The 25435-nt window shown below is 47.3% G+C and overlaps 1 protein-coding gene across 27 annotated transcripts in view; it reads left to right on the top strand.

The window, feature by feature from the left end:
- Nucleotides 1-25435, top strand: part of LOC120819768 (rho GTPase-activating protein 23-like) — a 45792-nt gene that overhangs the window by 13072 nt on the left and 7285 nt on the right. For 4 of the 27 annotated variants that reach the window (XM_078103235.1, XM_078103239.1, XM_078103222.1 and 1 more), the window contains exons 2-11: nt 16605-16793; nt 17260-17290; nt 17525-17620; nt 18029-18107; nt 18199-18259; nt 18565-19993; nt 21201-21359; nt 23228-23336; nt 23633-23672; nt 23762-23899. In XM_078103235.1, coding sequence (XP_077959361.1) covers nt 16605-16793; nt 17260-17290; nt 17525-17620; nt 18029-18107; nt 18199-18259; nt 18565-19993; nt 21201-21359; nt 23228-23336; nt 23633-23672; nt 23762-23899 — 2331 coding nt within the window. Of the gene's footprint in view, nt 1-11623; nt 12631-16378; nt 16512-16604; nt 16794-17259; nt 17291-17524; nt 17621-18028; nt 18108-18198; nt 18260-18564; nt 19994-21200; nt 21360-23227; nt 23337-23632; nt 23673-23761; nt 23900-25435 lie in introns of those variants that run through there. The other 23 variants (XM_078103236.1, XM_078103240.1, XM_078103223.1 and 20 more) reach the window with 14 other exon arrangements.

Raw genomic sequence — 25435 nt, 5'->3', positions numbered from 1 at the left:
GGGGAGGTTCTCCCGCACTTCTCCGTGGGTTATTACGCAACTTGTCAGATCCAACACAAAACGCGTCAGCTGTTCAACCACCTAACGTGAAGCGACGAATGCGTGATGAATTGACGGTGCTACGTTCAATGACACACCTTCCTCTCCACCCTCTCCACCACCACCAGCGGATCACAGCACGATTTTGCCTGTGATTTCAGGGACCGCAGCACATATTTCTTCTGTGACAGTTTTACGCCCCCCCCCCCCCTGCAGAGATGGGGTACGGGTGGGTGGGCAGAGAGACAATAAGACATCGGTCCGGAATGCACGTATCTCCATATGCCAGCCCACATATGCACAGTCGGTGACAGACGGCACATTGTAACCGTCGGTCCTCCCTCTCAACGGAGAACACGGCCCTTTTGAATGTGACCCAGTATTCCAGAAACATCTTGCTTACAGTCTCCCGACGATCGTGGAGACGGAAGAAGCGATGGATATTAACGAGGGCTGCTGGGAATCGTGGACGTTGACAGTTTCAGCACTTTGATCGCACCCGTCACGCAGTGATGAGCTGTTCTCCTCGCTTGGTGTTGTTCCCGGCTCGTTACTGTGGGATTGTGTGGTGGCCTGGCTGGCATCGGGGTCACCGGTCATTAGTGATGGAATTTTTCCAAGCAAAGGGAAAGTTCTCTTACATACATACATTATCATACAGCGTGAGACACTGTTAATGTCACAGTGGAGACAAAGGGAGGGAGTTTCATTCATAGGGCCATTTAGGGCCTTTTTCCTTACATCCGTCCGTTTTCTGCAGTGCAGCAGAACATTTTTCAAACAACTGCCGATTGCCGATATGTATATTCACGCTGCCGGGTGTGAACTCCCCAAGATCATTTAAAGATTTGGTTTGGTTCGTCTTCACACTGTTCCACCAATTACCAACTCCGTATTGGTCTTAATCAACTCTGAAGGAGTTAGATATGAAAATAGGCAGTTTTCCACTAGCTGTGCACTTATATCTCTGGCAGTAAATTAGCAAAATGGCAAAAAAGCACATAAAAAAAAAATGTTCATTTTCATTCAATCTCTGAACCCAAGTGCCCGCAGACCAATCAAGAAGCCTGAAGAAATACATATTAGATTTCCTGCGTGTCCTGGGTCCAACCCGAGATCCTCAAGTTGGACCTACCCAGAAAGGAAAGGTATCCAAAGTTACGGCCTTTGGGCCAGATACCGCCCACTTTGATCTCAAGTGGGCCAGGCCAGTAGAATCATTGGAGATGGTCCGGTCGACGGGTGGGCACGGATGGTGCGCCGTCATCTTTATGTGGCGTGCGCTCACTCACTCGGAGTGACCCCCGGTGGACTGACTAGGAATAGCAGCTATTTATAAAGTACAATATTATCCTGTGGGCCAAAGATGATTCCACCGCGGGCCTTGAGTTGACCACGAAACACAAATAAATGGATTTCCAGCACGTAAACTGCATGTTGTGAAGTCCTCGGTAGCCTGAAGCTACATCCGACCGCCACTGAGCTGCTCCATACCCCATACGTACGTTTCCATAACTTTACAGAATAAAAATCTCTTCAGAAATTAAGCCGATTCATATTCCTCACCCTCCTTATGGTTGACCATCAGCAGTTTTTTTTGAATCTTTGCCACTATTTCTAAACGTCTCTGTTACCTAAGCCCCCCGCCCCATCGGATCCTGTGTCCAGTCGAGCGGGCTCCTCTTGCCTTATATGTCCTGCGTCAGGCGGCCGGATTGTGGCTCAGGCAGCAGCGAGTAGCAGTAATTAGCTCGTGCTGGTTTCCCTTCACGTGGACACATTCAGGCAGCAGATTCAGAGGCTTTTGCACCTCTCTGTCCAATGTTCCCAATCGCATAGCAGTAATGTCTGTCTGTTGATCCTTGGTTATTGATTATTAGCTGGAAATGTCACTGAACCCTAAAGCACCCATGGCGATAAGAGACATACTGAGCGTCTGTAGCCAATGCACAGAGCCTATTTAGCACCATGAAAGTACTTTTTTATGGAAGGGATGAGAGGATTTAGTCTGATGACCCAGAGTTACATTTTGCTACTAGTTTAGATTATATAGTAAATAAACACCAGCTGCGATCAATATGGATCCATATGTCAGTTTTTGTTGACATCTCACTGATTGATATCAGTGTACAAATCACTGGCTTATACTGCGGTTTATATTTATTATCCGTGCTGCAATGTTCCATTGTCGTCATAACACGTAACCGCTGAAGCTGGCATCGTTTGGGTGTTGATTCAGTGTTCTTCCTTCTTCGGTAGCAACGGTTATACCTGGAGCGTCACTTGGGTCCAAGCAATTCATCGGTCAAACCTTTATGTCCGCAGGTCCCTCTGAATATTTCTTTCCCCTGCAAGATTCCTGTGTTTGATTTCTGTCTCTGTGTCTGTGCTGCAGGGACATCAGTAAAGTCCGGTCTCATGGCGCTGTCCGATATCTGTTCTCTCGCTGTTTGTTCTCACTGTTCCAGCTGTAGCTTTGGGCGCATGTGTAACACTAAACACCTTGTTAGTTCCCATTTAATGGTCTTCTCTCTTTCTTTCTTTCTCTCCCACAAATACTCTCTGAGGGGAAAACTGTCCCTCCTTTTCCCTCCGTCAGCGGGCGGCTGAAGGAACGTGGTGCATGTGATGAGTTGGCCTCAGATGGAGTCCACCGACACTCCCAACGGTGCTCGTTTATGGGTTGAAAGTGTTGAAGGTCCTCTCGAATTATTCCTCTCCTGGTCGCTGCGTCCTTTTCAGTCTCCTTCCTTTGTACAGCCTGTTCCCTGAAAAAACACAAGAATATACTACCATTATGTCAGTAATACATTCAAATACAACGGTATTTTGTAAGTTGTGGAGTTTCTATGTTCTTCTCCCTCCAGTCCAAAGACATGCGCGTTGGGTCGATCGATAACTGGCGTCAGTCTGAGTGTTCTGCCCGTAAAGTACATGCTGGCTCTGTGGTGCACTCTGCCACTGACGCACTGCATGCTGGGACATGCCACGCTGCACAGGATGAGCAGGCGAATGGAGACGCGTTGTCCAGCAGGGCCTCGGTATGGGGGGAAAACAGCCTCCCTCTTATTTAATTCCTTCCACCACCGTGGCTTGAGACAGAGATCTTTGGCTCGTTGGTTTGTGCGTAAACAGGAAAGAAGTTGTGTGTCACAAGGTGCCGTGAAAACCTTTTATTGAGACTCATTTTGTCAGAGGATGCTCCTCAAACCACAGTAATATCTCCTGTGTACCACGGAATCTGAGGCTGACTCATTTCTAATTTGTGATATTGTGAATAATGAATGAGTGGAATATGAATCTGTATGTAAACGTGGTCATTGTTTGTCTCTCAGCACTTATCAGAGAGGGGGCTGTTCACTGGCAGTGGTGTGTGTGTGTGTGTGTGTGTGTGTGTGTCTCGGGGGGGGGGCTGAGTATTCCTGTGAATTTTGTGACAATGGCGCTCTGTTAAGCGGTGTGCGCTGCCTGTGTGTGAACGGGAGGAATGATGTGGGTAGACACTGTGTGGGTCAAGGTTGAAATGGTGGACATTACGGCCTTATTTGATGATGATGGTTCCCACCGAAGCCCATGGAGGAAAGGTGTCTGTTAGAGGAAGAGAGACGAGGTTCTCCCCCAACACTGGGGTCCAGTGTTCTTCTTCCAACAGGTGGGCTGCTTAGGAATCTGTGTCTGTGATGACGCCGTAGCGATGGAATGAAAGAGCAAAGCCCTCTCAGATGTTCCAAAGAAAAGAGCAGAACACAGGTAGGAGGGCAACGGAGGAGCTGTTCGTCTGGAGTGAAAGATGGAGTAAACAGGGGGGGGGGGGGGGCTGGTGCGCTCAGCAGGGATCAGGTGCGGTCAGTTAGTGCTGCTTTCTGCCCCTCGCTTTTTCGTGTGTCCATAAAGCTCCAGCTGGAATCTCTGGAGGAGGATCCGCTCCATCTGGGCACCCAGCTGGTGCACTGCAGCCCCGCCGCTCCCTCCCTCCCAAAGGCCTCACCAATACCCTCGTGATGCTTAAAACACCTCAGAGTGTACAGAGACAGACTCGTCTTTCGCCCGCCGGAAGGTCTGCAGCCGCGTGTGATCTTTGAGCTCAGAATGTTCCTGCTCAGCGTGTCTCGTGGAAGACTTAAAAACTGAGGCGCAGCATCACGTAAAATAGCTTCAAAGAACATGTCATTCAGGCCTTGGATAAAATGATCACTGAATGCATTGTGTTTGTTAATATTAACATCTGACCCTCTCGCAACATCCTTCCTCCAGCGCGCTTAACTTAGCCTGGGGGCCCGTTTAGCTTGACAGAGCATTAGGTGAGGGGGGGGACAAGACATTTGCATTTTGTGGTAACAAAAGCTAGCACCAATCTAACCCAGTTAGAGAGTAAGTGTAGCGTGTGATTGGCTGCTTCGGCTCTAATCTGATCGCTGGTAGGATTATATGTTGCTATGGCAGAACGGGAGCTCCAGATGTCCCATTGCTCAAATATGACTTTACATAGAAGGAGATTAAACGATGGCTGTTTGACACATCAACACACGTCATTAGGTAGTTAAGTAGGTTCTGGACATTGTTAAAGGTTTACATGTAGAAATAAGGACACGACTGCTTTGATGCCATTAATTCAATTCAATTCATTTCATTTTGTATAGCCTAAAATGGCAAATTACAAATATGCCTCAAAGGGCTTTACAGTCTGTGCACATGCGACATCCTCTGTCCCAAAACCCTCACAGGAAAAACTCCCCAAAACATGAAAAACCCTTCCATGGGGAAAAATGGGAAGAAACCTCACGGAGAACGTCAGAGGAGGATCCCTCTCCTGCGACGGACAGACATTTGTCAATTACATTAACATTTATTAACTCCCATTAACACTTTTCTGTGGGGCCAAAGGGGTTCAGGTCCGAGCCACAACCCCACCAGATGAACCGTAAAACCCAAAGGGCAAGTTGTGAGTAAAACGATACTAGTGTGCATACTGTACATACATCGTACACAGCACTTCTGTCTTATATAACTGCATTAATCACAGTATGAGGTGAACACCGATGCGAGTAGTGATCAATGAATGAGTGAGGGAGAGAAAGCAATGTGGTTAAAAAGAGAAAAACGTTCCATGTAACGAGGGGGAAATAACCCGAAAGATGCAGCATAACAGCATAACCCTGAATCCCAACCCCTAAACCTGAACCCTGGACCCTAAACCCGAACCCTGGACCCTAAACCCAAACCCTGGACCCTGAACCCGAACCCTGGACCCTAAACCCTAACCCTAAACCCTAACCCCGAAACCCAAACCCTAAACCCGAACCCTGGACCCTAACCCTGGACCCTAACCCCGAAACCCGAACCCTGGACCCTAAACCCGAACCCTGGACCCTAAACCCTAACCCTAAACCCTAACCCCGAAACCCAAACCCTAAACCCGAACCCTGGACCCTAACCCTGGACCCTAACCCCGAAACCCGAACCCTGGACCCTAAACCCTAACGCCGAACCCTGGACCCTAAACCCTAACCCCGAAACCCGAACCCTGGACCCTAAACCCGAACCCGAACCCGAATCTTAACAAATGCGTCTTTGAGTGATGAAGCTGGTAGGAGTGGTTGAAGACGTTTAGCAGCATGAAAGAAGGGAGCTGCTGTCAGACTATTCCATCATTTGCAAACGTATCCAAGCAAAACAAGGTTTGCTAAAATAGACGCAGCGCCTGTGAAACCTGGCAGGTTAACGGAAGGCGGAGCAGCTGAAGCAGCTGAGCTGATTCACAACAAGCCGGCGGAGGGGCCGCACATCTCTCACTGGGAATATTCTGTATTTTACACACACAGAGACGGCTGATGTGTCCTCTCTGTCTCACTGATGTAGTGTCACCCACAGCTGCTGCATGGGACCACTCCCGCCTGTCCCGGGGAACACATCGTGTTGGCTTTAGAACGCTGCTGCCCGTCCTGCAACAACACAAGTGCCTTTTAAAAGCTGCGATTGTTTCATTCCAGTGGACGATTTGCTTTTTCAAGCCAATATAATGTCCAAAGACTAAATGTTGTAATGCAACACCGTCGGTGCAGATCGCCACGGGGCAATTTATGTAGCTCAAGGTCTATCGATCTAAAATTTTGTTTTTTATACAGTTTGTCTTCCTTTCAAAACGTCTTCTGATGGGAGGAGGTTCCCCTGGGATGTCGAGAGGTTAGATGCAAACTCCATCCTGTCTGTTAGAAATAATAATGCTACCAAGCTGAATGTGTCCTTCGAGTGTGGCGCGCTCTGCTCTTGTTTCCTTCCTTTCTTCCAGCGCTGCATTCTTTGAAACACAAACAGCCGAACTGTTCAGTCCCACGGCATCGCCAGAGACACAGAGCCAGTGTGTGGTGCCGAACAATGGCCCGTCCCCCCTTGGCTGGTCTGTGGTCAGTACGGGCACATAGTGAAGGTCCGGTCTGCAGAGGGCCGACCCCACCGAGCTGCTCTCAGAGCAGGTCCGTTCCATCCTCACAACTATGAGGAAAGCTTTGAGGTCTGTGGTCATTCAGCACCCCAGGCTGTTGTCTTCACGCCGGGTCGTCATAAGAAGGACTTTCCATTAGGGATACTACGAGGGACTTTACTTTTCTGTTGACAAAAGCTGTTTCACAGCGCCAGAGTCCTTTTAGGAAACCTTCCCGCTCAATCTTGGTTCTGGTTCTCTATTGCCCCCTTCCTTCCCAGTGGATCCAGCAATACAGCCTGGTGTAAATATGAAGAATAACATATAGGAAAGGCCAATGGTGTGATTGGTGTAGGTTATTTTTAGCTCAGAACAAATTTCACAGCTGCCTAAAAATAGGTCAATTAGAGACGTCTGTCGGCTTTGGTCAGAGACACGTGATGAATCTGAATGTAATTCATGCCTCCAGACACTCAGGTTAGCATATTCATTTCGGTCAGTGCACCATATTTATGTTTCATAGGTCAAGTTAGCCAACGCTCTCGTTTTATGTGACAGGAATGAGTGAAAATGTTAAATATGTAGTAGACCATAATAAATGCGTATGTGCCGCTGCTGCACTTATTACTGTACCATCGGGCCAACGTGTAGACCACCTCCACGGCCCTTCTGCTGTGTCATCTAGGAACTGGAGAACCTTGAAGGCTTCACAGGGGCTGAAATGTCTAAAATCCCAAAGTGCTTTTTGTAATGCAGTGATGCCCACTGGTGGCTGTCCACAGCCTTGCGGTCTTAAAACCCGCTGTTGAGTTAGCGTCACGATATTATTTTAAGACTCAAATTTTATTCAGATATGATTGACTTGACTCATATGTTGTGGGACTGCTCAAAAGTCCTGTTTCAACAAGATGAGGTAGGAATCTGAGTATTTATCATCACTTTTTCTTCTTTGGATCTTATCTTGTGCCAAATAGGAATCAGGAAACATTTATTGCAAAAAAATGTCATACATACAAGGACTTTGACTTGGCGGTTGGTGCGTGACAGTAGACAGTGTAACAATAGACAACAAGTTAGATCACGAATGGTTGTCTTTTCCCTTCTGCGGATACCAACAGATTAGTTTTTCGGATCCTTCCAGGAGAGGAAGAGGAGGACGCTGTGGTTTTTAAACCTGTTATTGCTCTCACATTGTCATTAGGCCAGTGTGCAATATATCGACTTATCGACACAATATAGGAAAATGAAAACCACCGTTTTTGGTGGTGCAATATTCATTTTACATATAAATGAGCGTCACGTTCCCTCTCGTCTGCTTTCATTCAGAGGCGGAGCTTAACGGGCGGCGTTTTTGTTGTTTCATTTATTTAGGATATATTTCTTCACATTCTGATTCTAGTGTCTAACTATTCTGATGAATAGAATGTTCTATTGGTGGCATAAAATGCAGAAAATTGCAATAATATCGCATATCACAATAAATGTTGGTGCAATAATTTAATAATTTGATATGGCGACAGCCCTACTTGTAATGGAGTATTTACACATTTCCCAGAGTTTTACAGTGTTGTTCCCACGTGTTGTTGAGGGACGCTAATCAGCGTCCTCCTGCTATCAGCTCGAGCCTCCTCTTTTCCCCCCATTCATTCCAGCCCTCTTTGCCTCCGTCTCTTTCTCTCTGTCGCTGTCCCTCTTTCCCGACCGCTGTCGTCACTTTCAAGTCTCAGCGAGCTTTCTTCACAGACGAAAGCGTTCCTAGAGTTTGGTGTTTCAAGCTGCGCTGAGACTGCCTTTAATCACCACACGTCAAATCTGCTTCTTTCTCCTCAGTGCCAATGTGCCATAGTTTGTAGGGGATAATATGTAAAATAAATAAATAGAGCAAGTTAAGCTAAATGTGAGGTTTTCACTTTCGAACTGTGTTCAGATATGAGCTTCACAAATGTGCTGTTGGCTGTGCTGTTTAATACCAAGGAGGCATTATGGTGTAATATGAGGCCACATGCTCTAAACCAGCAGGGGGCAGCATTTCACCTCTGCTCGTGTGGTGTCCTCTGGGTCCCGTTACCCATCTCTGTGTTTACTGGATCTGATTGCTTTCTGACAACAATTGACATATTTTACTCTAAAAGTACATCATATTTCACTATACTTTCCGCAAACCATTAGAAACTGTTGTATATTTCATTTCAGGCTTCAGAGACTATAATAATGATTGTGAATATATGTTACTATCAAGCAATCACTTTTTAAAATTGTATTTTCATGCTCGTAAAGATTCCGTGAGTTGAACATAATATGCAGAGGACAGACAGAAAGTCTTTAATGCGACCGCCTTTTTGTGACGCTTTTAATCCCATTTAGCGGTCTAAGTGGCATCATTTGTGTCTCTGCCCTGCGGGGATTATCTGTCTCTCAGTGTCCCGCTCTCAGGCGCACTGGCTGTCTGGCTGAGTCTCCCCCCTCTCCCCCGTCTCTGCCTGTGTCTTCTCCTCTTTAGACTCAGATTTTGACTGACAGCTCTTTATTTACCTTGCTCTCTACTTCTTTCTTATTCCCCCTCTTTCACTCGCTCTCCCCCTCACTCGACCACAACGGCAGGACATTTACAAGTTTACATCTAACTTAGTCTAACAAGTTTACGTCTAACTTAGTCTAGCAAGTTTACATCTAACTTACTCTAGCAAGTTTACATCTAACTTAGTCTAACAAGTTTACATCTAACTTAGTCTAGCAAGTTTACATCTAACTTAGTCTAACAAGTTTACATCTAACTTAGTCTAGCAAGTTTACATCTAACTTAGTCTAACAAGTTTACATCTAACTTAGTCTAGCAAGTTTACATCTAACTTAGTCTAACAAGTTTACATCTAACTTAGTCTAACAAGTTTACATCTAACTTAGTCTAGCAAGTTTACATCTAACTTAGTCTAACAAGTTTACATCTAACTTAGTCTAGCAAGTTTACATCTAACTTAGTCTAACAAGTTTACATCTAACTTAGTCTAGCAAGTTTACATCTAACTTAGTCTAACAAGTTTACATCTAACTTAGTCTAGCAAGTTTACATCTAACTTAGTCTAACAAGTTTACATCTAACTTAGTCTAGCAAGTTTACATCTAACTTAGTCTAACAAGTTTACATCTAACTTAGTCTAGCAAGTTTACATCTAACTTAGTCTAACACGTTTACATCTAACTTAGTCTAGCAGGTTTACATCTAACTTAGTCTAGCAAGTTTACATCTAACTTAGTCTAACAAGTTTACATCTAAGTGGGCGAGGCTCATTAAGATTTTTGTGTATTTAATTAGCACATTGATTCCCCCCTCGCTGTGATGACAATATTTTCCATTTGTATTTAGCTATAACTGTATAACTATTGTCATCTTAACGAGTGTGTTTCCTGATCTCAGCCGTGTGTCTCTGCAGAGGAAACACCGTTGGCACGCCTCTCTTTCAGTGTGACCCCTCGACCTTAAAGGCGTTTGGTCTTGGCATCCGTTGGCCATGAGCTGAGCTGAGTTGAGAGTCGGAGATGAGCTTTTCCCTTCGTCGCCATGTGTTCGTGGCCCCCGTCCCAGCGGCGCTCGCCACCGGCTCCAGCACAGTCCGAACCGAGCGGAGCAGATGCAGATTCCCTTGTGACTCACTCATCACGTTATGATTATGAGTCCTCGCAGTGAGGAAGACGCAGCCGTGAGGGCACCAATTGGTCACAGTGACTTTCGCCAAGCTACTCTCCTGAAAGGGAGGGACGTGCAGACAGAGACCCTCACAGTGGTTGTTTTGGCGGTTTTCAGGCTGCACGGCTTCGGCCGTGTAGGTGGCGAGCGTGGAGGGAGGTGGGAAACAAAGCACCGGAGATGATGGGAGGAAGAGAAGGCCAGAGGAAGAGATGAGGCTAGGGGATGATGTTTGTACAGACGTCGGCCTCTTTTAGCGTCTCTCCTCCCCGCTTCTCCCTCTGAGCTGCTCTCAGGTGTCAAAGACGAGAGGGCTGAGGGGCTGACAGCTCTCCAGCGGTGGTGGAGGGTTTGGTCACGTACATGCCCCCACACACACACACACACACACACACACACACACACACAAAAGAGTCATTTAGGTTAATTCAAGAAACACAGATATTTAATACGAGTTTGCTTGTAATATTAGTTGCTCTCTCAGCCACGCTGAAAAACAGACAAACAGAAAATACAGACAGACATTTACATTGACTGGAGAGCTTGAGAAGTGTTGGTTTTGTTTTGTTTTTGTTGGTCATGTGTTTCCCTCCATTCTTTGTGCCAAGCTACGCCAAACTTCCCTCATAGGTGTATATATAATGAATAGACATATACAATATATGTGTATATATCTAAGATAATATATATCTTTGTATGTGCACATTAAATGATTGATACATTGGGCAGGCTAAGGTGGGGCCGTGCCATTTAACTGAAAAAAATAGGCTAGATTAGAAGGTTTGTGAGGAGAAAACCTTCCTTAAAACAAAAATCAGAACTCTTTAAGCAACTCAATCCAGCGGGTTCAACTCTTCCTCTTGCCTTGATAGCGGAGTGAGAGCTGAAGCCTTTGGGACATCGTCGTATATACGTTCAAAAGTTTCCCACAGTGCTGGACCAATGTTAGGAACAAAACAACATCATCAACGTAACATTATTTTCTTCCGCTTCATGAACGCTCTGGTGTTGCATTTATTCTGTGTGTCATAAGAAAAACATGCTCAACCTAATTTCCCCTAGAGACCAACAAGACATCCTGTGAATGAACAATACCAAACGCATCCCCGATTATCAAACATTAAAAAAATGTTTCGATTTATTAGGTTTTGTCGATTGAAGCTGTGTCCATCTACTAATTGATTGATCAAAAAAGGTTTTTAACACACACATTTGTAGTGCACCCTGGATACCAACAGCACCGTCAGCCAGCAGGCTGTGAGACTAAAAGGAGGAGACAGGGAGACCCAGCAAAGAGAGAGAGGGAGAGAGAGCTGCTCTTCCAACGGGCTGGATTGTGTAGAAAAAAGGATGAGAGGACCGTGACTGAGACAGAAAGGCAGAGAGAGTGTGGGGATGTCAGCAAATACACCCAAGGCAGAGAGAGAGAGAGAGAGAGAGAGAGAGCTATACTTAGACAGCAATGAAGATAGTCCGCCACAACTAACCCTGTCCTACAGAGCACGGTGGACTTCTTAGCAGCGGCTCGGGATTGTATCCAAGCCCAGAACTCTGGTCCTTCTCAGCTCGTCTGGTCCGGCAACATAATTCCACTGGTCGGAGGATGGAGCTGCTTCCAAAATCCAGCAGCAACTCGGCGCTACTCCAGTGAGACCAGTGCGCTCCTTCTGACTTCGGGAGCCTTGTGCTCTGAAAGCTTTGATGAGACTCGTTGACGTTTCAGAGAGCTGTCGGGTAGCGCTGTGGTTTCATCTGGACCCCCGCGGCTTCTGATGCCGTGTCACTTGGGAAAAGCCGGAGCTGCATTAGTGGCTAATCTGTCTGTGACTCTCAACCGGAGCGAAAGGTAAAAGAAGACGGGAAGGTTGTGTGTGTTGCTCACACAAAAGTGCCAAATATTTTAAAGACCATTACCCAGATCGGTGGGGAAAAGAAATATGAAGAGTATGAAGACTTGACCACTTATCTTTTAGATTCACGAGACACAATCGCTCAAATGCAGACCACCGAGAAGAATGAAGCGCAAGCAGAGACGATCTCGAAGATTCCAAATTCACTCATTGAGGACTTGGTGCTGAACACGACACCTTAGTCACACTGACGCGCGCCCTCTCACACTTTGTGTGTGAAAGTGTCTTTTCTTTCGGTTTACCCCCGATGGTTGCCTCCGGCCATGACGCGCCCATCGGAGGCCGAGCGGAGATGACCGGGTGTGTCCCTCGCGGGGTCTGAAGCTTTGTGGCCCTTGGCGTCTGAATGTGGCGGTGATATGTTGAGGGCGCCAGGTGTCGCACCAGCTCCGTCGGGCCAAGAGTGGCGATTTCAGTGTTCCGTCGGCGTGGACTGTAGCGACGCTGAGCCCCGCTGCATCTGGCTGGCGGTTTTGAGGAGTGTTTCGCCTCACAGCTCGCGGCGTGCAACCCCCATCGTATCGCCAAGAAGACGCGGCTCCCGGAGGGCCATACGGCGCCACGGCTTGTCCTGGGTAAGAGGGACAGGGAGGTAGCGTTGGGCTGAATCTGCCATTGCCATCTCTTTCATTTTTAGATCAGTTTTCCCAATGAATGAGATGCTTCTTTAGGTCCTCGTTGAGGTGCCAGGGAGCATCAGTCCATAACATGGACAGTTGAATGTTGAAGCGTGTAGTTCTCTCTCAACGATTAGCTGCATAATGCATCCTGTAGCTAGCAGGATGTGTTATGTACCTTCTGCATGTACGTCACGTTTTCACAAGCAAGCTTCTTCAACCTGTGTTCATTGGCTTTTTCACCTTTTGGGGGCAGTAGACCAGAACAAGCTGTATTTCACGTAAACATTTATTTTTACGTTTTTTTCTTCTTACTTCTAAGGTTATTGATTTGTGGCCATAGTGGGCAGAGTTTTAACCTTTTGTAATGCGGATTTCCAAGGGCAGATGATTTTTTATAGTGTACAAATTGTAAAGTCCTTTGAGGAACATTTGTTATTTTTGTTATATTATTACAAATATATTGAAAGAAATTGAAATTTTAAAAAAAGATTGAAAATCGAACAATGTGTTCCTCGCAGATGGAATCAATTAAGTCCAATATTCACTCCCCGTTTAGCTTTGTTTTGGGTCTCCACCGCCTCCTGAATAAAATATCTGGCTTTTTAGCTGCTGAATGCTCCAACGCTCACCGACTAGCTATGGCTGAGTGTGTCTGCTGTTTGGTGCTGAGCTGAGCAATAACTGTAATGGGGGTTTATTAGCTATGGCATCAGTCCAGTACAGTCCACGAGCTCTAGTGTTTCCTCCGGGGTTCTTCTTCCGCCATCTTGCTTTAACCTCTCCTGTCTGCTCAGATACCGATCTTCCACTGAAGGGAAAGACTCCATTATTGACCCTTCCCATTGTTTTTATCACGATGGAGGATCAAACTGGATGCTGTCAACATTCGGGGAGACATTGTCGTGATACGGGGCTGCATGGTGGACTCTGACCAGCCCGTCACTATCTAGATTCTGGAGGACGATTGGGCACGTGGGGGTGTTGATTCATTCGCGGGTGTGTGTCATGCTTTCTTAAGGTGTTATGTAACATGGCACTGAGGGGGCCTGTAGACTAGCAGGGTGGGAGAGATGAGGCTATTGTGTTCACTACGCACATGTAGTTAGATGGCATTTGATGGGTGTATTCATACGCAAGTGTGTGTGTGTGTGTGTACTTTTGTTTGGCTTTTACCTCATCTGTTCAAGTATGCATTGACAATCATACTGTTTCGCAAAACACACTCCTTGTAGATGGACCGTTTTATACTCCTGTGTGTGTGTGTGTGTGTGTGTGTGTGTGTCAGTGTCAGTTTGTCTTATCTGATCTGCAGGGTGGATGAGTGTCCTTCTTTTGCATCGTCTCTTAGTTCAGCTCGTCTCAGCTGCGATTTGAATGTCAGCTGAACAAAATATTTTCAACACCCGACAAAATAAAAGGTCTGCGATTCAAATGACCAAATCCAACTGGGACAATCAAAGTGACTTGTGCGGTAGACCAGAGGGGCAAAGTGAGTGAGTTGCCGCTGTTAATGAAGAGCGATATTTGAGTCAACACAACAGGCCCTTGTTGTCGCTAACAGAGCAGCACAATCAGGCTGAGGCTCTTATGAGGATAATCCATTAAAAACAATATTATGCTTAACTTCCTTTTATGGATAAAAAACTAAAAATTCTCCACAATGCCGTTGTGACCAACATTGTCAAAAACATCTCAAAGCTACTTTTGTTGACTGTTTATTTACTTGGTTACCAGCAAACAGGGCGAATAAAGCTAGCAGAGCTAACAGCTAGCAGGGCTAATACAGATAACAGAGCTAACAGCTAGCAGGGGTAATACAGCTAACAGAGCTAACAGCTAGCAGGGCGAATACAGCTAACAGAGCTAACAGCTAGCAGGGGTAATACAGCTAACAGAGCTAACAGCTAGCAGGGCGAATACAGCTAACAGAGCTAACAGCTAGCATGGCTAATACAGCTAACAGAGCTAACAGCTAGCAGGGCGAATAAAGCTAGCAGAGCTAACAGCTAGCAGGGCTAATACAGCTAACAGAGCTCACAGCTAGCAGGGCGAATAAAGCATTCAGAGCTAACAGCTAGCAGGGCTAATACAGCTAACAGAGCTAACAGCTAGCATGGCTAATACAGCTATCAGAGCTAATAGCTAGCATGGCGAATAAAGCTAACAGCGGAGAGTTTGTTTTCCATGTTGTCTTATTCTACTGAAGGTTTCACTACTCGCTCCTGATGTCTTCAGTGAGAAATAAAAAAATCAAATATGCTTCCAACCAATCAGCCGCGCAATTAACTAAAGAGCCGTTAGTTCTGTGAATGAGCCACAGAGAAAGCTGACGAAACAAACTACTGACGTTCTGTAAAACACACTGTGGCATGACGACATTTCCCCCTGTGGGTGTTTGACAGAGAGATGGAGAGGAGGTAACAAGTAGAGCATCTCACCGCTGCGTATACATTCATGTGTGAAAAGGCACCTGCAGAGATGTCGGACTATGAGGGATCAAGTACAACAATGAGCCTAGCTATCACACACACACACACACACACACACACACACACACACACACACACACACACAGATGACTTTATGCTTTCAGGCCTTCACACACCACAACTTTCCAGCACAACCACACAAACCCACACAGAGAAATGTCAGTGGGCAGGAATCATCTGAGCTTATTCCATTCTATATGTTATGTAATGCTGTACGAGTGGCTCCTTTAAAAAAATGTTTTGTCTTCAGCTTAGGCGACAACCTGCAGAGTGAAGTAAACTTAAACTCTTCTCTCTCCATTGACTTGGTTGTATAGCAGTCTACGAGAAAATGACTGACAGGTTACTGCCAATACCAGAGCGTTCCCAACATGGTAACTTCTGTCCATTGGTTGTCAAACATCACAACATGTGATCAGTAATGGTAAATCATGGTAAATCAGTAACTATGTATTCTGCTTCATACACAATAACGGAGGGGCGGCATCTTATGCCGTGAAACGGGGAAGTCTCCTAAGCTTGTGATTAACACAGACATTATTTCATCAAACCAAACCACAGTTAAAGTAACGTATGTATTTTATATAAATATGTATATATTTTCTATATATTTATACAAAAAATGTTGAACATTCCTTGGCCATGAAGCACTGTATTCAGGAGGGGAAAGAGTGAGTCTTCTCTCCGCTCTTCCTGGATGCATTCTTAGAGGCAAAGGATCCCCACACATCCGACCACCCACTTCCTGTCTCAAGAAACCAACTTCCTGTTTTTTTGCCTGCGTTGGGTTGATTTCACATATAATGAATGCGTGCGCTCTTAGTGTTGATGAATTAGAATTATCTATATTTGTATGACCATAATTAGACCTCTCAAGCAGCCTGAGCTACATTATATCCCTTTGTCGAGGTTCAGCATCGATGTGTATTGGCAAGAATTATGCTCAGTGTTTCTGTGAGAGGAATACTGGCCTCATTCTCACCTTCTGCAGCTCATACAGCCGAAACTTCAACATGCTCCTTTTGTCCACTGCTCCTCTAGTCTTTGCTTCCAGATCTGTGTGTATGAGCCCCAATAATTTCCTGTTGTTCCATAACCGTTATTTATGGACTGTACATATTTTTAACTCTTCCATTGTTGACTGGAGATAATAAATGTGATAATAGGTGGGGTTGTTTTTGAAAATAGAGCTTCCTTTTCAGAGAGAGGAAGTCTCTGAGAAATTCCTGGCATTGGTGTAATCGTGCCCTGTTGGGAGTCCTCAGCAAAAGGACCGGGTATGCTCACTCCTCCCTCACATGCACTCCGCTATGGATGAGTGCACAGTCACAGTTTGACATCCCCATGGTAAAGTTTAGTCGGCGTTCATCAGCCACCAAGAGGAAAGATGAAGCTCAGCGGCATGGATTTAATCCTTTTCCCCCGTTCTCCTCTCACTAGGCTAAAGGACGGAGAGATGGCATGGTGTCGTCCAATGAGAACAGGCGGCGGCCGGCGTCGTCGGGCGAGGTGGAGGGCGTGTCGTGGCAGGGCCCGAGGACCATTTTCGTCCCGAAGAACTCACAGGGATTCGGCTTCACTCTGCGCCACTTCATCGTCTACCCACCCGAGTCCTCCCTCAGCATCAAGGTCAGCACACGTTTCTCCTGAAATCAAATGATAATCTGCACCCGCTTGACTACAAGAGCATGAGACGCAAGTGTTTCCATTCCTGTGCTTTTATGCACATTTTCAGGTAGGTGCCTTTTTGAAAGAGACAGCTGATTGGATTTCTCAAAACAACTTTTCTGACCGATCTGTTGTTTCTTTTTTCTTGCTCAATTGACACATAGAGTACAGGTTACCTGTATATCTGTCTTACCTATAATTGTAATTGAATGCTACAACCTGTTTCCCAGATTACTGCCTGGAAGAATCTACTAGTGTGATTTTTAGACCCCCCTAAAGTGCACTTTCAAGGACAGTCAGTCATTTGGTTTGTATTTCAGTCGGGTTGTGAACCAGTCAGCTGGACTGGGCGTGTGGAATGTGAGCTGAGCAGCGCCTCCCTGTGGGCCTCCTCCCCTCTAACATCTGCCCTGTGTTTTCCCCTCAGGATGAAGAGAATGGAAACACAAGTGCAAGAGGTGAGTGTCCAGCTTTGATGAGTCAGCGTCGTGCTTTCCGTCAGTGTCTCTAAATGCCTCCTGGACTCATGGGACTCTATTGCATCTGTTTTGTAATCGGTAGGACTTGTGTGTGGGCGGGGCAACTGTATGTAGGTGACTGTAAGTGTAGGTGGAGCGTTGTGGGCTTTGCTGATATTCCAGGAAGCGCACGTGTATGCTCTCAAACTGTATCCGCGTCTTTGTTTTTTCAAGCAGTTTGTCAGCGGTCTCGCTTGGAGCCGATGGACACCATCTTTGTGAAGAGCGTGAAAGACGACGGGCCCGCGCAACAAGCCGGACTGTGTACAGGTATAAGAGCCAGCTGAGCTCGGGGTTACCCCCCCCTCCAGTGTTCCCCGTCTGCGTACAGCGGAGGACTGAGGCAGTTCCGTGTATACCGTCGTTGAGGGTCTGCATCCATCTGGCACACGCCATCCCACTCGGTTTGCCAGGAGCTTGTTGCCACTTGGTTGCTTTTATGTTCATCAGCCTCTCAGCCAGCTGGACTGGAGCGTAACTGGAGCTTGGTCCAACCAGCAGACATTACAACTAGTTAGTCCCTCTGCTGTTTGTCTGTTAATGCCCCATTTGTATACGTCATGTATGTGGTCAAGATGTCAAGGGTTGTTTAAACGCCTTATGCAACACAGGGACGTATAGCAAACTTCAGTTCTTCTTCTCATCTACAGTCTGTGTGTGTGTGTGTGTGTCCTCTAGGGGACAGGCTGGTGAAGGTCAATGGCGAAAGCATTCTGGGTAAAACCTACTCTCAAGTGATCATGCTCATCCAAAACAGGTGGGACTCTGGTGTTGACAACACATTCCGTTACTCGTATCACGTATTGATTCATTTATATTGTGTTGTGTTTTTGGTCTGTGCCTTGTAGTGAAAACATTCTGGAGCTCTCTATTATGCCCAAAGATGAGGATGTGTTGCAGTTGGTAAGTGTGAGTATTGTCCTTCTATTTTCTCTTTTCCTTTTGATGCCGTGTTGAGTGCAACAGGGAAGGAAGGGAGCTCAGCTGTTTGCATAATTATACTAAGTTGCTTATTAGTCTGCCAATATTATAATGACCTTCAGAAACAATAACAGATCAAATCAATTAGAGCAGAAATGAATACAATACCGTCATTGTCTTTTGAAATACAAAAACCTGTAATAGGACAAAGAGAGACGTTGGATCTGCCCCCCCTCCATCTGTTATCTCTCCTGTCATGTTTTTCATCGGGTCCCGACCCCTCTTGTCCCCAGGCGTACTCCCACGATGCCTACCTGAAAGGCAATGAGCCGTATTCAGGCGTGGCCCAGAACCTGCCGGCTCCGCCCCCTCTCTGCTACCCCTCCGCCCCCCCACACACCCCCAACAGACCCCCCGACAACTGGCAGTGCAGACCGGGCCCCGTGGGCTCCCCGCTGGACAACCGCCTGACTGCCGCCTCCGCCCACCCCGCCCCCGGCTGGCCCGGGGGCCCCGAGGATCCCGCCGCCCCGCTTGCCCCGTCGGGCCGAAACCGAGGTCGCTCCTCTTCGACCATCAGCGCGCTGGACTTTCACTTTGCTAACCACAACGCTGCCATTGCCTCCGCTACGCTGCCTCCCCCGCGGAAGAGCAGCACGCAGGCCCCTCCCCGCACCCACGCCGACGCCCTCTGCCACCAGGCTCTGTCGGACTGGTACTACAGCCAGGCCGACGCCGCGGAGAGCATGTCCCCCCGCCACCGCAGTATATCCCAGGACTGTTTGGCGGAGCTGGGGCTGGGGTTGGCCCTCGGCCCCGGTCCCGCATCCACGAGCGCCGCCGACAAACGCAGAAGGGAAACCCTCCAGTTCCACCACCAGGCGGCCGCTGCGTCCCATGATTCCTATTGGTTGGGGGGTTGGGGCGGCGTATCAGCGCCGGGGAGCAGGTCCTGCTCAGAGAGCCTCCTGGCAGCGTACGCCGAGTACGAGCATAACTACGGCCGCTCTGTGGAGACGCTGGCTCAGGCCTCGGCGCTGGTGTCCCCGCTCTGCCAACACTCCTCACACGCGTCACAAACCTTACATTTCAAAGAGCAGAAAGTCCCGGCGGTGCATCAGCACAAAACCACGGTGATGTCCCCCATCACAGCCTCCTCCACAGTGCCTCCTAGCAGCAGGCGGTCAGGCCAGCAGGTCGCCGAACCCCAAACGCGGCGAGTCAAAGAAGAAGAAGAAGGAGAGCTGGTGGGCTACAAAAGCTACAGCCCCTCTTTCAGCCACAAAGCCGGCCATCTCCTCCAGCAGGCGCACTCCTTCAGAGAGCCCGGCTACAGCGGGCCCCACCTCGACTGGAGCCCCGACAGCAGAGGCGGCTCCGTGGACGGCGAGCTCGCCGCGGTGCCCAGGGCCCAGTCTACCCCGGCGCCGTCTGCCTCGATGGAGGAGAGAGCCCGGCCGGGGGAGGACGCGGAGCTCGTCTCCCCCGGCTCCCTGAGTCAAGAGGTGGTCCTGAGGCAGAAGCCGCCCTCCGGCCGCCGAACCCCTGTCCAGGCCGCTCGACTGACCCACTACGCGGGAAACGTGGAGTCCCCAGAGTCCCCCGGGGTGGAGCCCACGCAAGGGACCCCGTCTCCAGCCGGGGGACCAGGCACCAACCGCAGGGCTAATGGTAGCCTGGCACAGCACGCTTACAACTCGCTGGCCTCTATTCCCTTCATAGGTTAGTGACCTTTATTCATGTCATCATGCTACAAGTGGGTTTAATTAAAGATAAGATATCACTGATTCAGTATTATAAAAAACGACATTTTTATGTTGGATGTGTTGGATGTTTTGCTTCACATATGTATCTTACTGCATGAGGCTCTTGTAGAGCTCATCATCTGTCTCCTTTCTGACATTTCTATGTGTGTCATATACATGTAAATAATAATGTGTGTACTCCCGGTACATTTCTGCATGCCTCAAGAATGTTCCAGTGTTTTTGAATGTCCAACATTTGTCTACTGTTCTGTAACAGAACATCTGCTGTAAAACAGCTGCTCTGGAGTCAGAAATAATTGTACAGGTTGAGTCAGCAAGTCACGTGACTGCGGCTACTGTGAGCAAACAGCGCTGCGTCCCGTCGCCGACGTCATTACTGAGTCCGCCGGCTGCCTTTAGGCTCCTCTATTTGTACCAATCAGGACAAGAAAACCTCCAACAACATGTATTATATTATTATAGTAACAATAGATGTAGATCTGTGAAGATGGCTCGTGGTCACACTAAACAAACCAAAACCAAAAAACAAAAAATGTTTTGAATGACCAAATTTGACCATTGAGACCAAATGGAGTAGAAGACGCAAACGAACATTCCCAAAAGCTTTTGGTAATGACGGTCGCTACCTCAGGCATGATAGCGTGTAGATAGCGTGTAGCCTACATTGCAAACATGCATTACCACTGCAACAACGTCAATGGTCAAATAGCTGGTTTTACCATGACTGGAAAACCTGGGACGCTGCTTGGTTTTAATTTAATTTTGCAAACGCAAAAGAAAAAAGAAAAATGCATTAATAAATAAATAGATACATAAATACAAACATTTTATAGTACAAATACATTTTAAAAGTTAAACCTTTGATAATTAAATGAAAGTGTCGATAAAAAAGGGAATTATTACAAAAGTGCAGAAATAAACACAACTATTCATAGCACAAATATTGATTTACTACATTTATTTGTTATATTTTTGTATATTTATTTATCTCGTTCCTGCTTCTTGTACAGTAAAATGCACTGGCGCTTACGTTTGGCAGGGAGCTTATTTCTGCCTCCAGAGATGTTGTAGCTACCTAATCTCCCCCTGAGAGAACTCTTGTCTTGTCAGCATGTCTAATCATTTCTCGTCGCCTGTTGCCCACCTGTGATGATGACTTGCAGATGAGCCCAGCGGTCCTAGTAGTGACCTACAGGCCTGCTATGTACCAGCCCGCTCTGTTGTGTCCAGTTCCCAGGCCTCCACCACCCTCACTTCCACCTCTGTCCCCCCCACAATCTCCTCCATCTCCCCCTTTGTCCGACTTGGTTCTCAGGACTGCAGTGAGTCTCACTCACCCACTCTAAATGCTGCCTCACAGGGGCTGGGCCAATATAGACAGTGTGGTTACGATCAGCAATGTTTATTCAGGGTTATTTTTATCAGAATGACTTGATTTTGACACACTGGTATATCTGTCCGGCCTCAGACTCATCTTAAATCAAACGGTGACATTTACCGATTCCCTTCCATCGTATTTAAAGGCTCTCTATGCTGAATTTGAAAATCTTTGGTTCTGTTCTAAATTCCATATGAACGCGCTAAAAAAGCCTAAAAAAGTATTCTCTTTCTTATCCTTTGAAGTCCCTGATAACAAAGCATTGTGGGTAAAGTTTGTCCCTAAGGAGGAACGGCCAAATGTCGCAGTGTTCCTTTAAGGTGCTGTTTGTGTGTTTAACTCATTGTGTTCTACTCACAGAGACATAAATCACTGCAAGCGCTTCTCTGTCATTTTACATCTCACTACACACAGTACATGTTTCTATTGACCCTCCCTGTCTCCCCCTCCTCTCCTCCTCTGTCTCCCCCTCCTCTCCTCCTCTGTCTCCCCCTCCTCTCCTCCTCTGTCTCCCCCTCCTCTCCTCCTCTGTCTGACGTGTCCTCTGTCTCCTCCTCTGTCTGACGTGTCCTCCTCTCCTCCTCTGTCTCCCCCTCCTCTCCTCCTCTGTCTCCCCCTCCTCTCCTCCTCTGTCTCCCCCTCCTCTCCTCCTCTGTCTCCCCCTCCTCTCCTCTGTCTCCCCCTCCTCTCCTCCTCTGTCTCCTCCTCCTCTCCTCCTCTGTCTCCCCCTCCTCTCCTCTGTCTCCCCCTCCTCTCCTCTGTCTCCCCCTCCTCTCCTCCTCTGTCTCCTCCTCCTCTCCTCCTCTGTCTCCCCCTCCTCTCCTCTGTCTCCCCCTCCTCTCCTCCTCTGTCTCCTCCTCTGTCTGACGTGTCCTCTGTCTCCTCCTCTGTCTGACGTGTCCTCCTCTCCTCCTCTGTCTCCTCCTCCTCTCCTCTGTCTCCCCCTCCTCTCCTCCTCTGTCTCCCCCTCCTCTCCTCCTCTGTCTCCCCCTCCTCTCCTCCTCTGTCTCCTCCTCCTCTCCTCCTCTGTCTCCCCCTCCTCTCCTCCTCTGTCTCCCCCTCCTCTCCTCCTCTGTCTCCCCCTCCTCTGTCTCCCCCTCCTCTGTCTCCCCCTCCTCTCCTCCTCTGTCTCCCCCTCCTCTCCTCCTCTGTCTCCTCCTCCTCTCCTCCTCTGTCTCCCCCTCCTCTCCTCCTCTGTCTCCTCCTCTGTCTGACGTGTCCTCTGTCTCCTCCTCTGTCTGACGTGTCCTCCGTCTCCTCCTCTGTCTGACGTGTCCTCTGTCTCCTCCTCTGTCTGACGTGTCCTCTGTCTCCTCCTCTGTCTCTGTCTCCTCCTCTGTCTGACGTGTCCTCCGTCTCCTCCTCTGTCTGACGTGTCCTCCGTCTCCTCCTCTGTCTGACGTGTCCTCCGTCTCCTCCTCTGTCTGACGTGTCCTCCGTCTCCTCCTCTGTCTGACGTGTCCTCTGTCTCCTCCTCTGTCTGACGTGTCCTCTGTCTCCTCCTCTGTCTGACGTGTCCTCTCTCTCCTCCTCTGTCTGACGTGTCCTCTGTCTCCTCCTCTGTCTGACGTGTCCTCTCTCTCCTCCTCTGTCTGACGTGTCCTCTGTCTCCTCCTCTGTCTGACGTGTCCTCTCTCTCCTCCTCTGTCTGACGTGTCCTCTGTCTCCTCCTCTGTCTGACGTGTCCTCTCTCTCCTCCTCTGTCTGACGTGTCCTCTGTCTCCTCCTCTGTCTGACGTGTCCTCTCTCTCCTCCTCTGTCTGACGTGTCCTCTGTCTCCTCCTCTGTCTGACGTGTCCTCTCTCTCCTCAGGCAGTATTAAAAGTCGCCGCTCGTCTTACTTGCTGGCCATCACCACCGAGAGATCCAAGTCCTGTGACGAGGGTCTCAACACCTTCAGGGAAGAAGGCCGCGTCTTCTCGTAAGAACTCAGAGGAGCCTCTGAAGCCGCATGCTTTAGCGACAACGGTCTTCATAGTCCCCTGTGTACCTCAACGTGTTATTGAAAGGTTGCTTTAATAGTCATTGAGAGACTCTTTCACTTGCTTTATGGTCACGTGCAGAGCTACAACAGAGTATTGACTGCAGTATGATTTTTATATCTTATTTATGATTTAGTTACTTTGGCTGAACAAGCAGTGTATTATTAATAATAATGATAAAATACCTTTTTGTACACAGACGTGTCATGCAACTCGTGTGCTTTGTGTTCCACAGTAAGCTGCCAAAAAGGGTCAAGAGCTTTTTCGCCGATGGGGTGAGTTTTCCACACAGTGGATCATTACACTTTATTATACTTTTTATTTCAATGTTACCAATTAGTGTGCTACCTAAAATGTGCTTTAGTCTCTGGAGAGTCTGCGAGTGCAGGAGGAGGCCCGGTCCAAACGCCACTCCACCTCTGAACTGGGAACCATCACCTTCAGTGACGTTCGCACGGAGGGCTGGCTGCACTACAAACAGATCCTCACGGAGAAGGGAAAGGTACAACGCACACTATGCGTTCTACTAAAACACAGAGGCTTAACAAGCATGACACTGGACGACCAGAGACTGTGATATCTTTTCCCTTGATGAGAAGATAAAAGCCAGCTTCTCCTTCCTAGACAGCAGCGTTCCATATTGCCAGGCGATTTCGATTTTTCGATTTCTCTCGATTCTCTCTAGAACGATTCGGTCTCGATTCAGAAAAGTTAATAATCGGAATTAAAAAAAAAAAAAAAAGTCCGTCACGCGAGATATTTGCTCGCTCGCGGAGCGTGAACTTCCTCGCTCGCGAGGTTCGTCTCTGCTCGCGCTCGAAGGTGTTTTCTACGCGCTCGCTGTTTTTCTTTTTGACAGTAAGGGGGCGGAGCCAGTCACCATGGTCTCTACACCTCTACACCCTGTCTGTGGATTGGCTGGAGTGATGCGTTCACACAACTATAAATATAATATAATTATGAGATAAAACGTTGTCAAAAAACAAACGACCCCTTCGGTGATCGTAGTGGAGCGTAGATGACAACCAGCTACAAGCATCATTTACCATCATTACCGGCACATTAAGAGCAATGCGTCCAGCTCGCAGACCGGTCCGTCAGTCTGAATCTGAATATCTAATAATAACTAATACCGAACTATGGAGGAGCCTGCACATATATTAGCTCATTATTTCCATTTTCCAAAAAGTCGATCCGTATTGAAAGTTGGCGAGATATTCACAGATTTTGACTTTTTTCTGGTATTTTGCAAATACGGACCGGTCTGAGACTAAGAGCAGCTTTTTCTTCATTTAAAAGAAAAATGATTCTGTTTAATATTTTTTTACATCGGCTACTTCCACATTGTGTTGAAATGCAAGCTGCATTGGTTCTTGCATTGTTGATAGAAAATCATATTTGTGACAAAGATTTTTTTTTTCTCTTATAAAAATTAGAGAAGGTAATTCATCTGTTGGTTTTCTTTAATTATCAAATAAAGTAGGAAGTGATTAGCAACCTCTGAGTAGCAAACTCAGATTTGAGAAAATGTAGAAAATCGAGATGCATCGATAATCGTTTTATCCGTTTAGAATCGATAATCGGTTTAGAATCGAATCGTTGACCTCTGAATCGGAATCGAATCGAATCGTGAGGTGCCAAGAGATTCCCACCCCTACTGATGACGTTTCACGGGTCCACGAGAACACAAGAACACATATTGAGAAAGGGCCATTAGCCTCTGTCTGGCATCAAACACTTTTTTTAAAAATGACTTTTGTTGCTGTCCAACATCAAAACTTTGAAGACACAAACAGACGAATGAGTTCGGCCAAGTCATGTTGAACATTGCCATCCGATAAAGAGAAGCATAGAGCCGCTAACGGGACCGCTGAACGTCGCTGTGGCTCCGGCTAGTCTATGTACGCAAAGTCAGTTAGTGTAACACGTAGCATGTAGCCTGGTGCATGCTAAAGTCAGCTGATTATGTCAGAGCAGCTAATAGCTAATGAGTTTATACATTCCCATTAATTCATAGTTTTGGGGTTTGAGACGGGTG

This window comes from Gasterosteus aculeatus, chromosome 5 (assembly GCF_964276395.1).
Source record: "Gasterosteus aculeatus chromosome 5, fGasAcu3.hap1.1, whole genome shotgun sequence".
Classification (NCBI taxonomy): Eukaryota; Metazoa; Chordata; class Actinopteri; order Perciformes; family Gasterosteidae; genus Gasterosteus; species Gasterosteus aculeatus.
Note: the sequence above shows the minus strand (reverse complement) of the source record. Positions and strands in the feature narration are given on the sequence as shown.